Source organism: Neolamprologus brichardi, chromosome 6 (genome assembly GCF_056152115.1).
Source record: "Neolamprologus brichardi isolate AB-2024 chromosome 6, ASM5615211v1, whole genome shotgun sequence".
NCBI lineage: Eukaryota > Metazoa > Chordata > Actinopteri > Cichliformes > Cichlidae > Neolamprologus > Neolamprologus brichardi.
Genome location: NC_142109.1, coordinates 26,557,872 through 26,574,346, shown reverse-complemented (window position 1 = coordinate 26,574,346; position 16,475 = coordinate 26,557,872). Strand labels below are relative to the sequence as shown.

The window sequence follows — 16,475 nt, the reverse complement described above, 5'->3', positions numbered from 1 at the left end:
CTTTTCACTTTGAACAAAGCAGGACTGGCAAAAGTGGCACAATGGAGACAATGATCGCATGAAAAAAGCGAATATGGACGCGGCTGTCTTAGGCCTTATGGGAGAATTTTTTTTCTTTCATTTTTTTATGTCGGTGTGTGTTTGGGGTTTGTGGGTGATTGGACAGTGTAGGGCATTTGTATGTATAATAATAAAGAGAGAGAGAGAAAGAGAGAGAGACAGACAGAGAGAGAGAGAGAGAGAGAGAGACAGAGAGCGAAAGAGAGAGAGGGGAAGAGAGAGCACGAGAGAGAGGGGAAGAGAGTACTAGGAGCAGTTTTACCAGGAGCATGTCAAATGACAGTGTGACTAGTTGCACAAAAAATAACCAGGAATATCCCTTCTTGCGTTTGAGAAAGAGAGAGCGAGAGAGTTTTATCTGCTAGGAGCAACTACAAGCAGTTTCACCAGAGGCATGTGAAATGAGACTGACTTTAGATTGAAAAAAAAAAAACAGCTAGGGATATCCCTTTGTTTTGTGTGTGTGTGTGTGTGTGTGTGTGTGTGAGAGAGAGAGAGAGAGAGAGAGAGGGAGCTCAAGAAAGAGAAAGACCGCAAGAGGTTCAGCTTTTCAGAGGAGCTAGATGGTGGAATCTATTAATACTGCAAAAACTATTTTCCCTTTTCAGCTAGTCAAACTTTAGTCTTACCAGGTACAGTTCAATGCTTTGATAATAGAAGTATGGGAATTCCCCACCATATCTGTATAAGAGAGGGGAAAGGCACGAAGAGTTGAAGAGTGACACTGAAAGGATTACATAGTGAGAGTGATTTTCTCAAAAAAGAAAAAAAAGCAATGCTTTTATTTAAGAAAGGAACTTCTGTCTTACACAAAGTCAAAATAAAACTGGCCAATATTATTATCTTTATTCTATTATTATTATTTTATTTCATTGTCTTTCTAAATATTGTACATGCCATGTAATAGCTTGGTCTTCTATTCATTAGCATATTAGTTTCACCATCACAGTCACCACTTGCTTCACCATCAAAGAACGTTTAGAAACCCAAACGAGGTACATGCCGCAAAACCATGATTTCTATCAGAGTGGCATGGCTATCTGGCTTTCTGAATTCAAAATGTGATGTTTACATATGCATTAACTTACTTACAGGATGCTTCAGTTTTTCAACATGTTTGACATGTCTGTCTTCCAGTTTATGCAGTTGTTATAAAAACTAACCATTAACACAAAAGGAAGTAAAGTTATTAGCTATAGAAGTAGCTAATAACTTGTGACTGACATTTCAAGTTGAACCAAACAGAACATGCTTGTGCTAATTTCTGCACAGATGTGACATTTACAATGAGATGTTAAATATAAACTTATCAATTAATTACTTTTTTGTCCTTTCCTTACCTCACGAGTGCCTCATTTCACTGATCCTCTTGCAATAGAGTCTAGGCCGACATCGCTATCCACACACATTTGAGAAAGGGCTTTTTGCTATCTGTATACTACATAAACACTTTATTCGCATTCATATAAATAGTCATGCTGAAGTTAGATGTTGGTCCAGACTAAAATATATCAACAACTATTTGATAGTTTACAGTGAAATTTTCTGCTGGATAGTGCAGCATAAAAAAGCTGCAAGACAGGGAAGTCAATGTAGCAATAAACCAGTAATAAAAACACATGGACAGCCATTTGTTTATGTTTCTATTTATTTATTATCACCGGTGTAAAAGTGAATTACACATTTTTAAAAAACTTGTAATAATTAAATGCAGATATGAATACATGGACGGGGGGGGGGGGGGGGGGGGGGGGGGGGGTTACTGTAAATGAACTAACTGGACGGATCACAGGCATTGCAGTCTATTGTGTAATTGATGGTGAATAACTAGTGAAGACTCTTCCTCTAGCATCAGGTGATGATCTGTAGAGTCAGCATAGTGTATATTGGGATTTATGGTAATGGCACTCTAATACTATTTTTGGATCATGTTAAGGGAATGTTTGTGGCTGTTCCTGAACAAGAAGTCATGGGTAAAAGGAAGTGGCTACCACTTAGAAAACAAACACAGTGCAAATTCTGGCACTAATGTATACAAAAAAATATTTAAATATATATATAGCTTTATCATAGAAACCAAAAAGATGATACATTGTGCACACAGAGGGTAATGTTTGTGCTGTATTTTGTACTTTTTAGATCACGTGAATTCAAAAGAGGTTATGGGTTAGTAAGAATCACATTTAAAAACGTTATTGCTCTGCTGTCGTGTACTTACAAACTTATTTTGAATACAATAAAACACATTTACGTGCCTGTGCGTCATGTTTAGTTCCTGTGTTTGTTTCTTCATCTCTGACATCATTGCTTAGCCTTTTAGTGCTGTTAAGTAGAAAACTGCTGAACAACTTGTGTTAGAGAAATATTGCCATTTTTTGTTTATTTGAATGATTTTTAAGTTCCAATACTTCTACTTTTATGTCTCCTAATGGGGCCCTGATTTGCAAAATATTTTGTTGGCTACAGACAAGTTTAAAACAGAGCATGGAACTAAGTAGTTTATATTGAGTCTATAGTGATTACAAATTTTCAACTCCCAATTTTTCTTTTACATATTCTGTATGCACTGTACAAAACTCACTGTGATTTGCTCAATAAATTTGCATACCTACAGTTGAGCTGTTCATTCCATATATGTATACAAATGATAGCAGCTCAAACATCCACTTATTATTAATCAGTTTGTAAACGCTCAAAAAAGTGGGGCGAATGAAGACTGGAAAATTTGTCAAAATTTGCTGAAAGCACCATAAAAACTTGGATCGAGCTTCCTTTGCATCAAAAATTTTGGGCTGGTGGTGTTGTTGGTTGTGCAGGGGATTGCTTACTGGCACACTTTGGGCTCTTTAATAACTACCAAGAATTGCTTAAATTCCACCTGAGTATTGTTGCTGACTATATGTCTTCCCTCATGATCACACTTTACCCATCTTGTGATTGCTCCTTCCAGCAGGGTAAAGGCCCATGTCTCAAAGCTCAGGTCATCTCAAAGTGAATATTCCAATATGATAGTAAGTTCACTGTAATTGCTTCCACACTAGATTAAAAGATTTGCATGATGGATGTGCGGCGGGCAAATCTGAAGCAGCTGTGTGATGCTATTGTGTCAGTCATCTTGTTAAATGTATACCAGATAGAAGTAAGGATGTTCTGAAAGCCACAGTTTATCTGCTATATTTTGTAGATAAACTGTATCTGCGGGCTATTAATTCTCCAAAATGTAGGCTCAGGGTTAGAGTAGGCACTTTCACCTCACACGGGTGAACCATTCCAGTACAGACCTGACAGGAGTGCCACTGTCACTATTTACGTTGACTGACTACAGGTTAGTTCTGCCAAAACTTTCAGCTCAGTTTCTCTCAAATTAGATTTTCAGCTGAACTGTCTCAAAGTTTTTCTTAGTTTCTTCTCTGTTGAGTTTTTGGGGGATTTTTTTTGAAAGTTTAAGTGATGTCCAAAAACCTTTATTGCTGCATTCATGCAAAGCCCAATAAAAATGCTTTTTACATTATAATACACAGGTAAGTTTTACATCTTCCATTGCTTTTTGTTTAGTAACTTTAGATAATGTCATGGCCTTTGTGACGCTATCTAACCTTAAACTTTGGGGAAGACAAAAACAAAAAAGTACTTAATTAAAATATCATGAGGAATGACAACTGAGAAGCGTGACACGGTAATGGGAAAAATGTGGGGATTCTTGCTGTGTGGGTGACCGAGATGAGGAAGTCAGTCTGAAACAGAGAAAATAAGAAATTTAGCATTACGAGCATTTGTAGAAGGTCATATGCTCCACCAGGGCAAACCCATGTCTTCTGTTCCTCAATGAAACTAACCACAAATATACAAATAAGCAAACTATTAAAAATAAGGCAGCACAGACAAATTCCTCAAGAGTTTCCCAGCTGTTTTGAAAAAGATTGAGCTTGTTAAAAACGAACAGCATCTGTGTGTGTGTGTCTGTGTGTGTGTGTGTGTGTGGTATTTAGTTTATCTGAATTTATGATCTACATCTGTTCACCTGTTGTTTTAAAAGATTTCAGAGACCTTTGTTAAGAGGAAGTTGCATAGAGGCCTTGTAATGTATGAGAATAAAATCATTTTACAAAATGACGCTCGAGCTTCCTTACAGAAAGTGACGAAATGTCGGAGGAAGGTAAAAGAGGAACTATGTCACTGTTAAATGCCTCAGATAAAGTAAACAACTGCTAAACATACAACCTTGCACAAATACACACCCACGCACATTTCGTGCTGGATTTTCTGTGGTCAGGATTACATGCGGCCCCACTTCACCTAATTGACCAAAAGAAAAACAAACGTTATGATGTGCTGGGTTTTCTCACAGGGAAGTAGCTCTCTGTGATATCACTTCACAGTCAGGATCATGCTATCTTTCTATCTTCCTCCATGTATGAAAACAAATACAAAAATGGCTAAACCTCAGGATAATTGCTAGAGTAGCATTCAGAGTCAGCATCCACTGATAGGGGTTTTGCTGCCACCTACTGCTGAAAACTGTTTATCTTGAATGTTGTGCTGCAGTTTCACTAATCAAAATAAGTCAATCACCAATCTCTTAATTTACTCTTAATTTAAAAAAGAAAAAAAATATTTTTTTATACATTGTAACACTACTTGTGGGGATAAAACGACTTGTAAAGTTGTTACATTTTATTTCCTTCTACTGTGAGCAAGCTTTTGTTTTCTATGTCTCACATAATGAAAATAAATGCAACATATTAAAAAAATCAAGCTTATCTCACCAGGTCATCTAAAAAATGTACATTTATAACTACATTAAAAGTGTATGAAAACTGGAAAAAGGTACAGCAAAATGTAAAGTCATTAATTGTACTCGTCTCTTGTAAGACGAGGCAAAAATATATATATTTTGAAAAATATCTTTGGTGCCTTTTTGGTTATTCCCCTCCTTGGTTCGTTCAGGAGTCAACCACCACAAAGTTTCTAAAAGAAAACATACAACTGGGACTTTTTGTTTTATGTCGTTGTAAATAGGGTCACTTTTTGTTGTGCTGATCGGCATCTGATATTTTTCAGTGTACAAGTTGGTTTGCTTACTTTTAGGAAAGTGGTGCTAGTGATGTCGATACACAAAAACAAAGGCATAAATGAACAAAATGTCACGAGTTCGAAAATGTTGAGCAATGAAACAAACCAACGGAGGGCCAGGAGAGTGTAATCAAACAATGAGTTTATTAAAACACACGCAGGAGGAGAAGTATACAGCATCACATCAGCACACCGTCTCCTGCTAAAAATACATTTGGCAATAGTTTTATAACATCAGGGTTAACGCCCCTTCTTGAGTCGATTACAGATCAAATACATCGATTACAGTAAAAGGTACGTCTTAGATGGCTAAAAACAGACACAGAAGTTCCTTTTTCTATATGATCTTCCATACATAGCAATACATTTCAAGTCTAGATGATCTCTAAGGACTTGTCCTTTTCTTAACTGGTCTTCTGTCATCTGTTACTAAGTAAACTGAAATGCAGTTAGAAGCTAAATGAATTTCGGGCCTTTGGCCTGGCAGGCTTCTGGATTATATGTGTGTTGTAAGCGTGTATGCTGTCTATCCTTCTATGCTCCAAGTCACCTACACAATAGATTGTGAAGACATAGCGCTCCACAAAGCTTAAAACCTTCTTTAATAGACTGAGCATCAACACTAAATGAGCACAAACATGCAATGTGTGTAAAATAATCATAGCTGCACCTGGAATAAAAAGGTTAACGTGATGGCCATAGCTTTAATAAACATCTTTAATGCAATATCAAGGCTGTAGGATATATTATTAATTCAATGTTAATAATGCAGGATATGCAGTAAAATAATTTCTGTATCTCCACATTCCCTCTTTTGACATTTTGAAAGAAATGTCACCACACCTCGTGTTGTGTCACTCCTCAGCCCACTCAACCGCTTCTTGTTCCATCAGTGGCATTATGGACATCGGAACAACCGCTCCGGGGTCCACAGCCCTTGTTATTACCTTTACCAACAATCCTCTGGCACAAGGAATGAGACAAAAACCACAGGTGACCAGTATCCCTAAAAATGTAGCAATTGAAAGCATAACCGACATAGCCAAACCCTTCCATTGGCCAAACACGGATGACATCCAGCTCTCCAGCGGGTTGTCGATACCTGAGTGCTCATGCATGGTTTTAGACAGAGTTTTCAGGTCCTGCAGAGCTCGGGTTACTGAGCCATCTGGAGCAGTATTATTGGAGATAAAGGTGCAGCACATGTCTCCAAACATGGCACAGACGCCCCCTTTCTCCGCCAACAACATGTCAAGGGCCATTAGATTTTGCACTCCCATCAACGAGGTCGGACCCAATTGTTCTGCGAACCCTTCCATGGCGTCCCTGGTAAGGTTAGAGAGTCTCAGCACATTGTAATGAAGATAGTTAATGCGATCAACATTCTTATTAGGCGTTACCCAGATGAATATACTTTCAAATCCTGAAGCTACTTGGTCTGCTAGTTTATACTCGTTCTGAACTCCCCTGGGCACCCCTATGGAGTCAATCCAGGTAGGAGAGTTCAGTCTGGGGTCGTACGCATGGGTAGCCTGGGTCCCTCTTTTTGCCAAAATGTGTCTTTTACATTTGGCTGCTAAAGTACGTGTGTTGCGTTGTGGAATGGCTTTTACCTGGTTTCCGATGAGTATGAGTGGAGCTCCCAGCCGCACCATAGCACATGTCCCTTCACTACCCAGAGGAACACGAACCAAAAGGGTGTTCTGCCCACAATAATAATATAACCCACTTCTTGCCCATGTTCCAATCACTGTGTTTGGGTCACTTACATTGTTTGTGGTTCTTCCCGTGAGTGTGACAGCACACCAGCTTGGGTCAATTTCTCCCAGTTTATACTTTACCTCATCCGTTGAAAACTTAAAACATGTATAGTTGCCTGTATTTGGCATAAATGGTCCCACTGTTGTCTGCTTTGGGATTGGGGGAAAAAGACTAGACAACAGAGTGCAGTTGCCAGTACTTACTGCACTTTTGGTCAGCTGCAGCACAAGTCAAAATAAGTTAGTTTACTATCTGTGTGCATCTTCATACAAATGCCCACATCAATGAATGAATTAATGAAGTTATTCTTTCATGATATGCCACTGTTACTGTAAAGCTTTCAAGCACATACAGCAAACTATCAGAATGGAAAACTATATGATTATTGTTTTCTTAGTTTCTGAATCCATAAATGAATGAAATAATCAAGGAATATTATTCAGTGGACTTTATTAGCATTGCTGGTAGATAGACGGTGCTCCCTTTTGTCACATAGACTGTATCCAGTATAGATGTTATCAGCTGTTTCCAGTCTTCATGCCTAGTTTAAGCTAAAATAACTTGTTGCTGGCTCTGTAGTTTCACGTTGCATGGAACTGCATGTTCCAGTTACCACAGTTCTTTCACACATTGGCATCAAACCACTGTGGGTATTTTCCAAAAGATGAACTTTAGTATTATTTGTCACTGACACAAGAACCACATCTTTATAAAGTACTTACTTGTAATGTTTTAAATTGGTTTTCAGTAATCGTTCTCCAAACTTTCTGAAGGTCTTTCTAAGTTTTTCTTTGGACATTGGTTACTTTTTCACTCATTTATAGTTCAGGCACAAACCTGACCATTTTTAAAGGAATGCTTTTTGTTTTGTTTCTTTAGCCGCTTAACACAGGCCCACAGTATAAAATATAAACTTAATATTGTTGTGTACAACAGGGTATTGAATTAGGGTGTTATTAGGGTAGTTATTAGGATAGTCTTAGGGACATATTAGGAAGAAAAAAAATTATATTATTGATCATTTTTGAGGATAAGTGCAAAAAGTCAAAATACTATTTTGAGAAAAAAAAAAGTCCAAATTTGGAGGTTACAGTTGTTTCAAGGCAAACTGTCACGGCTGCTGTAGCCTCTACAAAATGCCATGTGTAGATGAGTTAGTGAGATCATACTTCAGAATTGGTTTTAGTTACAAGGAAATTATTAGCATAGCAAAGACCTGACACGGGAACTGAAAGTTCCATCTGGCCCTTCAGTTGAGCCATTCTGTTCACTGAAAGCCTCACAAATTTGACCTCAGTGGAAGGGTGAATGTCAAGAAGCTACGTTCAAGGAAAGGAAACAGGAAGAAAAGAATAGGGTATGCCAAATTTCACAAAAACCACAGTGAATGAGTCAAATAGAGCTATTAATCCAAATTTGAAATTTATGGCTGAAATCATCCACAATATGTATGGAAGAGATCTGGAGAACGTGGAGGGCCAAAATTAATTAAATATATACATCATGAAATAATTAACTAAATGTGTTGTTAATGAATAAAAATCTGAAACAAGCAATTAATTAAATATCAGTAAATTTAATTTAAATATTTAATAAACTGTTTGTTTATTACAAATGCAAAATAATTAATTGCACATTTATTTAATAATGTGTTAATTTATTTCTTTTGGGCACTCGTGTCCCTCAATAGAAGAAAGATAATGCCAATGCTAGAAAAGCATAGCTGGAAAGAAAAACATAGGATGACTCACTGTTAGTCGTGGACTGTTCTCCTCATAACCTGGAACTCAACATCCTTGAAGCAGTGGGATCATCTTGACAGAGAACAGAGTAAACCAGCATCCAAAAGAAGAGCTCAAGAAGGCTTGCCTGAGAGTTTAAGCTGTATTGGAAAAGAAAAGAAAAGAAAAGAAAAGAAAAGAAAAGAAAAGAAAAGAAAAGAAAAGAAAAGAAAAGACAATTCAGTCTTGTTAAGATTGTATGAACTCAAAATACTGTTAACATCTTTTTCTCCACTTGTTACTTCTACCACCATCTTGTAGAACTCGCCTATAGATTTCAGTTGAGGATTATTTAAGACACATCTCTCACTTATGATATATTTGAACGGGTCAATAAACCACGATAAAAAAAAAAAACACGATGTGTTTTTCAAACAACTATGTAAAGACTACATTTAAAAAGTACTAAAGTAATCAGACTCAAAAAGTAAAATATGTCCAGCAAATATTTGGTTTTTTTTTTTAACTGTGGGCTAAATTACTTAAAAGTACTTCGAATCTCAGTGTTTTTTTAAAGTGATAAGAAGTTTTATTTAGTCTACTTTTGATTTCTTTCCAATCCCCCATCACCTGCGTTTTTGTAGGTGATAAGTCATACAGTAGTGATGGAGAAATATCTTCCCGACTGCATCCATGCAATAACCACCGTCACACCGTGACACATATCGGATGTGCTGCCTCTAATTAGGACTTTCGGATTTTTCCCTCCCTATTATCCCTAATGTTCGATGAGCTGACGGGGAGAGAGAGTGAGAGAGTGAGCGATTTTATCAACTAGTTTCGCAAACCACGCATATCTTTAAGCTGACGGAGGCACTTCAGCGAGTCTGAACGAGCCCTGCAGACTGACACCAACATGAGTAAAACATTTCTCCACTTTGACAGCGAAGAAACACGTCACCACGCGCTCCAGGTAGCATATTAAATACTCCGGGAACTTTTGGATTTACTTTCACTCTCCCTGGAGATCTGCACATGAGTAGCCAAAGGGCGCTCCCAAGTTTCTGATGCCAGTAAGATCTACAACCGACCTACAATTCGCAGCTAATCGTCATGTTGGATACGTTTGCCCCGCAGAGCGCCGGTATGCCCGTCTCCAGCGCGGACCTCCAGCTTAAACTGACGGAAAACAAGAGCGGCCTGGGGATGGAGAACGGCACTGGGAAGAAACTCATAGAGATAACTGGACCGGCTTTATCCAAAAGAAAACTTCTGGTCGGCTTAGACCTGCTCTGCCTCTTTCTTGGTAAGAAGGCCTAGCTGATTGGATTTGTCAGTGTTTAACATAACACTATATTGCTTATTGAGGGGTCTGCATTGCCTTGAACAAGGCCATGTATTCCGCAGCATAACATACTTCAACATTTAACCCTGTGTTATAAGCTGATACAGCCCTGTGTTCATTGTGTTACTGGACTTCCGTGCAGTTTTTCTTTTTTCATTAATTACAACTACACTGGTTCCAGTGTGCATTAGTACAAACTACACTAACCGATATGCTGAATGGGTCTCTGTATTTTTTTTAACCGTAGGCTACAACGTAAGAAACTTGTTTTCTCGTGAATGTTTTTATAGCTGAAATCTGCATTCGATTCAGCAGTGAGTTGATAGACTCTCCTACAGCCTCGAGTCATTGATGAATTTGTTCATCAGCGACAAAATCCCGTGCACTTGTTATTCCTTTCAATAAGATCACGTCGCCCATATTAAGTGCTGTTCCACTTTGTTTTCATCCCTTTCGGTCAAGAAATCAGTGGGTATTTGGGTACTTATAAACGTGATGATCGAGCTTAGAGTCTTCAGAAAAAAGCAGCAAATATAAAAAGGTGAAAAAAGGAGGAAACCAGAAAAGTAAAAGAGACAGAAAGTTAGTTTTCGCCCCTTTCATCTACATGCCACCCCTCTTTTTCTGCTGGCTCTTCAGCTCTTTGTGCCAGCTGGTTTGTGCATTGCCCAGGGAATTGTGCAGTTTCCATGACAACATACAGTTCTCAGGGTAGAGTCAGGCCAGGGGGAATTCAATAAATAATGTACGATCCATGACTATCACATGTGTGTGTACACATACATGATCACGACTCTACTTGTTGACCCTAGCTCATAGTGGTATTGGTGGTGGGAGAGGGGTTATGTAATGCTGGCTGACTAGAGCAAGCTGGACAGAGAAGTAGCCTGTATTAACAACAGATTGGATCTGTGCAGAAGGGTGGAGGCCCTGCGAGAAGTCTCTGTTTCTCTCTTTCTTTGTCTGTTTTGATGTCTGTTCCCCACCCTTGTCTTTTCTGTGTGTGCGTGCAGGCATGCAAACAGGAGGCAGAGAAGGAGAGAGGACATGAGAGACAAACAGAGACAGTGTGAGGCTGGTTCTGGCTCGGGTCTATTGGCGCTTTTACGCTTTGTTTTGTTGGGAAGAGCTCAACTGGAGTCACAAACAACCCCCCCTTTCTCTCCTCATCAACAGAAATGCATACACTTAGAAACAAATACACACATGCGCAGCCAAACTGGGTCTTTTACTGAGAGCTCCCTTGCTCCGCTCTTCCACTCTCAGTGGATTCAGCTTTTATTCAGTAAGGAAACTGGAGCTTTCGGCTGTTCTCTGAGTTTCTTTGGTCCCAGTGGAGGAGTGTTACGACCCCGACATTCCTAATGGTTGTTCTCCAAAGAAAAAGTTGGATTTCCTTTTTTCTGTAACCGTCTTACTTTCCCAAACTTTTTTCCTTTCTCAAAATCCCTATTCATCTGTCTTCTATGTTTCATTGTAGCTTTAAATTTATGTTTTGATTATATTATTTTTATCTATCATTAACAATGTCTCTTCTTGGTTAACCTGAGATGAGACCTTACTCCTCTTTTCTCCTCCCATGTATCACTTTCAAAGAATACTTTCACCCAGAGGAAAACTGGGGATTTAAAATACTTAACTTTGGTCTAATTCTATTTTTCTCCCTTTTCTTCCTCCCACTCAGCTTCCATCCCTTTATTTGCATGTGAGCTAAAGGCACTGAGTCCTTACAGAAGAGGCTTCATTTGTGGGGACCCCAGCATCACGTATCCTTACCTGCACAGAGAAGCCATACCAGATGAATTACTCATCACAGGTGGCATCATCATCACCGGCCTCACTGTGAGTATTCGTCATCTTCATCATTCCTGTCGTATCAGTCACCCCATTGTCATTTATTGTACAACAACATGTAATCTTGCGATTCTCACGTTGCATCTGAATCTAGATCGCCCTCGGCGAGTGTTATCGGGTGCGTTTCCACGGTGTCAGCTCGAAGGCCTTTGTGAGGAACGTATACGTTTCGTGCCTATACAAGGAGCTGGGGTGCTTCCTGTTTGGATGTTGTGTTGGCCAATCACTGACCAACATGGCCAAGCTCAGCGTGGGACGGCTGCGACCGCACTTCCTGTCAGTGTGCGGCATTACCTATGCATCACTCAACTGCACACCTGGGACCTACATTGAAACAGTGACTTGTCGCCAGCCTGACCACCAGTTAGAGGAGGAAGCCAGGTGCGTGTCTGCATTCATGAATTTGTGCTTTTAATGTCGTATTGAAATTTGCAATTCTAAATACTTCTCCACTTTTTCAGGAAGTCCTTTTTCTCGGGCCATGCTTCTTTTGCGATGTTCACAATGCTCTATTTAGCTGTGAGTATCTCTGTTTATTAGTCGCTTTTTCCAAAATGTTTCTCTTCCTCTATCTCTCTCTCTCTTTCTCTCCCACACACCACACATTCACACTGGCAAAGAAAATTGACTGTCTCTCCAATTTCCAATTACCATCACTCTGTAAAATGCTGAGAGAGAATGAATGAAACAGGGACTCATCCCCAGTCCAGTTAGCATCAAAGAGCGAGAGAATAAGAGATGAGGGACTGGAGGGAGATACGGCACAAACAGAGACTGCTTTGTTCTGCTTTGGGAGGAGTGTGACCTCGTCTCACTGTGCTGCTCTATTGTACAAGTGTGTGTGTGTGTGTGTGTGTGTGTGTGTGTGTGTGTGTGTGTGTGTGTGTGAATATGTGTGCTCATTTTTATGCAGACGTAAATGCTGCATCAGCAGAAATTCAAGTATTTTCACAGCTAACAAGCTCAGCGTAAAGAAAATATAACATGATTGTTCATGATTGATCTTAAATGTTCTATAGTGTCCTATAGAACTTTACATATTTATATTACATGCAAAGAGAGCGTATTTAACTATTAATCTTTGGTGGGAAGATTTGGACCCGGCTTAGACAAAGTCTGAGTCAACAAACTGTAAAGTTTTCAGCTTACAACAGCATTTTAAGGAGGGTTTACTTGCTTTAAAGTGAAACAGATGCACAGGAATCACTTTTCCTGCTGTTGCTGCTGTTATATAAAACAGTGTTTCACAGCTTTCAGTGACTAAAGCACATTGTGACATCTATTATTTCAGGAGCACACATCTGGATCTTTAGCTACCCGACTTTGTTCTCTCACAATGTCACTAGCACCACTTTATTTTAAGAGGGAAATTATTATTCATAATTTAAAAAAAAAATTTTTTAAACTTAGGAACTCACTGCCTAATTCATAAGTGGAACTGAAGGCACAGTTGTGCACATTCAGTCTTTTCTTTGTCCTGACTTTGTCTTTCTTTGACTTTCTATGGTACCTTTTTTGGTGGGAGTGGGGGGTTGATAATTTAATGTGATTTTCATGCATCTCTCTGAGCAAATGAACACTAGGGTGCCAAAAGCGGAAGCCACTTTGTTAGATGACAATGAGAGCCGACTCACAACAGTCTCTCGACATAATATCGGGTGTTTTATGATGTGAGTGGCGCGTTGGCTGTGACACACCTGTGACAGTAGATCAGGAATAATTTCAGAATAATTTTTGCTGCTCGTGTGTCCATAAAACAACAGTTAACTGTTAATTTACCATTAAACAATAACAAGATTATTTGCCTCCTGTTGTATTGAAAGTTATCGTGAAAGCTTTAACAGTGCACTGGTGAAAAAGAGGGGAGATGGATAAAGAGTCAAGTTAAAATGGATATAAAGTGCCTTAAGAGAGTAATTCCCAGCCATGTTCCCAAGAAGGGGCACAAATATCACCGGTGGTATTTCTTTAGTTTTCAGCTAACAGAGCTCAACTAAATAAAAAAAAAATGAAATCACCATTAAATTAAAGAACTGCACCCATACAAGTCTGAACAGTAAACTTAAGTAAGACTAAGCAGTAGAGAAAAAGATGAATGCATAAATGATTAAAGCTGGTGAGGAAACCTACACAGAAGTACATCATTAGCTCGTTGACACTGTTAACTAATAGTAAACCAAATGCTGCCTAAGCATAACGGATAAACACTTTAAATAGCTAGTTAATCTTATGAATAAAATTATTACTCATTATTTAGCTAAAATATGGCTAACAGTTAAATTGTTCATCACGAGTTCAAACACAAATGATAGCAAAATATTATAGATAAAATGTTGAACTTGGTCACCAAGACTCAAGAAAGTAATGCATACAAAGGTAGTAGTTGATGAATGCTTACATTATAAATATATATATATTTATGAATATCTATGAATAGTCTTTTGCCATGTTTATGCCATTTTGGAATTTCTTTCTAATATTGCAGGGTCTTTACCCTTTATGTACGATGTAAAGCACTTTGAGGTATTGTGGACTGGAGCTATATAAATAAAACTGAATTGAATTGAGTTAACTATCCATAACTGATAAGTCCAGAAACAGGTGTTGAGTACTCTCAAAGATGCTTCAGATTCTATAACCGCCTATAACCTTCATATGCAATGTTGAATCATTTGCAGTATCAAAATTAAATATATTTGCCATTACCACACCACTCACATTTATGAAACCTCTCTCACAAAAACAAATCTTAACCCATCTCAGAAACCACTTATCCAATCACCATCCACCATAGCCCTAACCTTCTGGTGGAAGCTGTAACTCCCTGACCGTCAACACAAAGAGAGAACTTTTGTTCGCCCTCCCCACTGTAATCCGTATCTCTTCACTTGTAAACGTCTTGTATCTGTAATGTATTGCTCAGCGCATTTAATATTGTTTTTGTTTCTGTAACATAGTTTTACCTGCAGGCACGGCTGACGTGGCGCGGAGCTCGGCTGCTGAGACCCATGCTGCAGTTTTTCTTGATTATGCTGGCAATCTACACAGGCCTGACCCGTATCTCAGACTACAGGCACCACCCGTCTGATGTATTAACAGGCTACATACAGGGAGCTCTCACTGCCTACTGGGTGGTCAGTATAACTTGCCTGCTTGTCTTTGTGCATCAATGCGTGTCCACATGTCAAAGTCTGCTTAATCCTCAAGTTGGGCATGTGTTTATATTTCTCCCAGGCCTTCCACATCTCGGCTATGTTTAAAAGCTCCAGTTCAGATCTCTCTCCGACCGAGACCCTTGACAGCCCCCTGTCACCCCACCATACTGTTTGCTAAACCTCATTCCCACTTACCGCTGCATCTGCCTGCATCCACCTGCTGCCTGAAGACGGATTTGGACAGACAAGAGATCTGAAGAATGCAAGGCCATTTCCTGTGAAATCAAACTACAAACCTCAGTATTTTGACAGAGTGAGGGGAGAAAAGGAAAGCAGACCTTATGAAATACTGTCAAAGCAAGCAGTCACAATTTTGTCCTTGAAACTGACCTTAGCTTCACATGTAACACTTACCTGTGAGATGAGACTACAAACAAGACTGAACGCAGAAGAACCACTATCACTCCACATATCACTTGTAAATATATAGTTTTTTTTTTACAATTCAAAAACTGTAAAAGCACTTTTTTATGTCCATGATAGTGTTAATAATTAGCACTCTACAATGACTTAGTATGTAGCATGTAAAATATTTCATACAAAAGTTAATTATTTTGTGTAGTTTATTTATCCACCCACTGAATGTTGTTGAAGGAAAGCACAAATAGCAAGAAAGCAACTCATTTAAAAGGTTTGCATCGGGTGATTTCATTGGATGCATCCGTGCATCTCTGTGTTATGTAAGTGAGAGGACTCCTAACAGAATCTTTGTTTATGGAAGAGGATGGATGCCACTAGTTCTCAGACTTTATAAAGTTATGCATGCTTGTAGATAACTTACCAGTCCATGAGAGCACAGATCATTAAAAATAAATAAAAAATGTTTTTTTTTTTTTTTAGTTGTTTAAATTTCATTGTAATGTATGTAATTAAATGTTTTGACCACTTGGGGGCACTACTGCAAGCGTGTAAAACAGCTTTCACATGTTTACATAAGCAGACAGAGAACATGTCATCACTCATTTGGACTAAAGCGTCTCTGTCTACCTGAGAATTCCAATATTCTTTCTCTTTTTGCTTTGATTTGGTCTCCCCAGACTCCACGGGTAAGTTTCTAATTTTTCAGAAAGTCACTAACTTTGTCTTCCTGCTGTTTGGTGCTGGCCAGGTGGCACGGGGTAGATTTATCAAAGCTTGCCTAAAACAACAGCCTGCTGCGACTGAAACAAGATTAAAGAGAACCCGGATCAAAACAGTAGAGTTATTAGCTGTAAAAAATCAAAACAATGAGCCAAAGATGTTCAATTAGCACTGTGCAAATGAGCTGGAAAGTTGGCGATAATTCTCTGCTGTTTTGTCAGAACAAGCAACACCTTACATTACACTGTGTCATTTGATCTGTTTCGGGCTAATCCAGAAATATTGATTAGTGGAGCTTTAAGCAGATAGCACAAGAAAACAAACAGCATCATTCACATTTTATTATATGGACTGCTTTTTTGTCAA

General features: G+C 38.8%; 1 protein-coding gene across 1 annotated transcript; it reads left to right on the top strand.

Moving 5' to 3' along the window:
• Positions 1-9,418: 9,418 nt before the first annotated feature.
• On the top strand, positions 9,419-15,857 carry LOC102776872 (phospholipid phosphatase 3-like). The gene is made up of 7 exons (XM_087842581.1): positions 9,419-9,588; positions 9,753-9,921; positions 11,645-11,802; positions 11,909-12,195; positions 12,276-12,333; positions 14,772-14,948; positions 15,049-15,857. Exons 1-7 carry the CDS (start codon positions 9,532-9,534, stop codon positions 15,145-15,147), a joined length of 1,005 nt encoding a protein of 334 aa, XP_087698707.1. The 5' UTR covers positions 9,419-9,531; the 3' UTR covers positions 15,148-15,857.
• Positions 15,858-16,475: the final 618 nt, after the last annotated feature.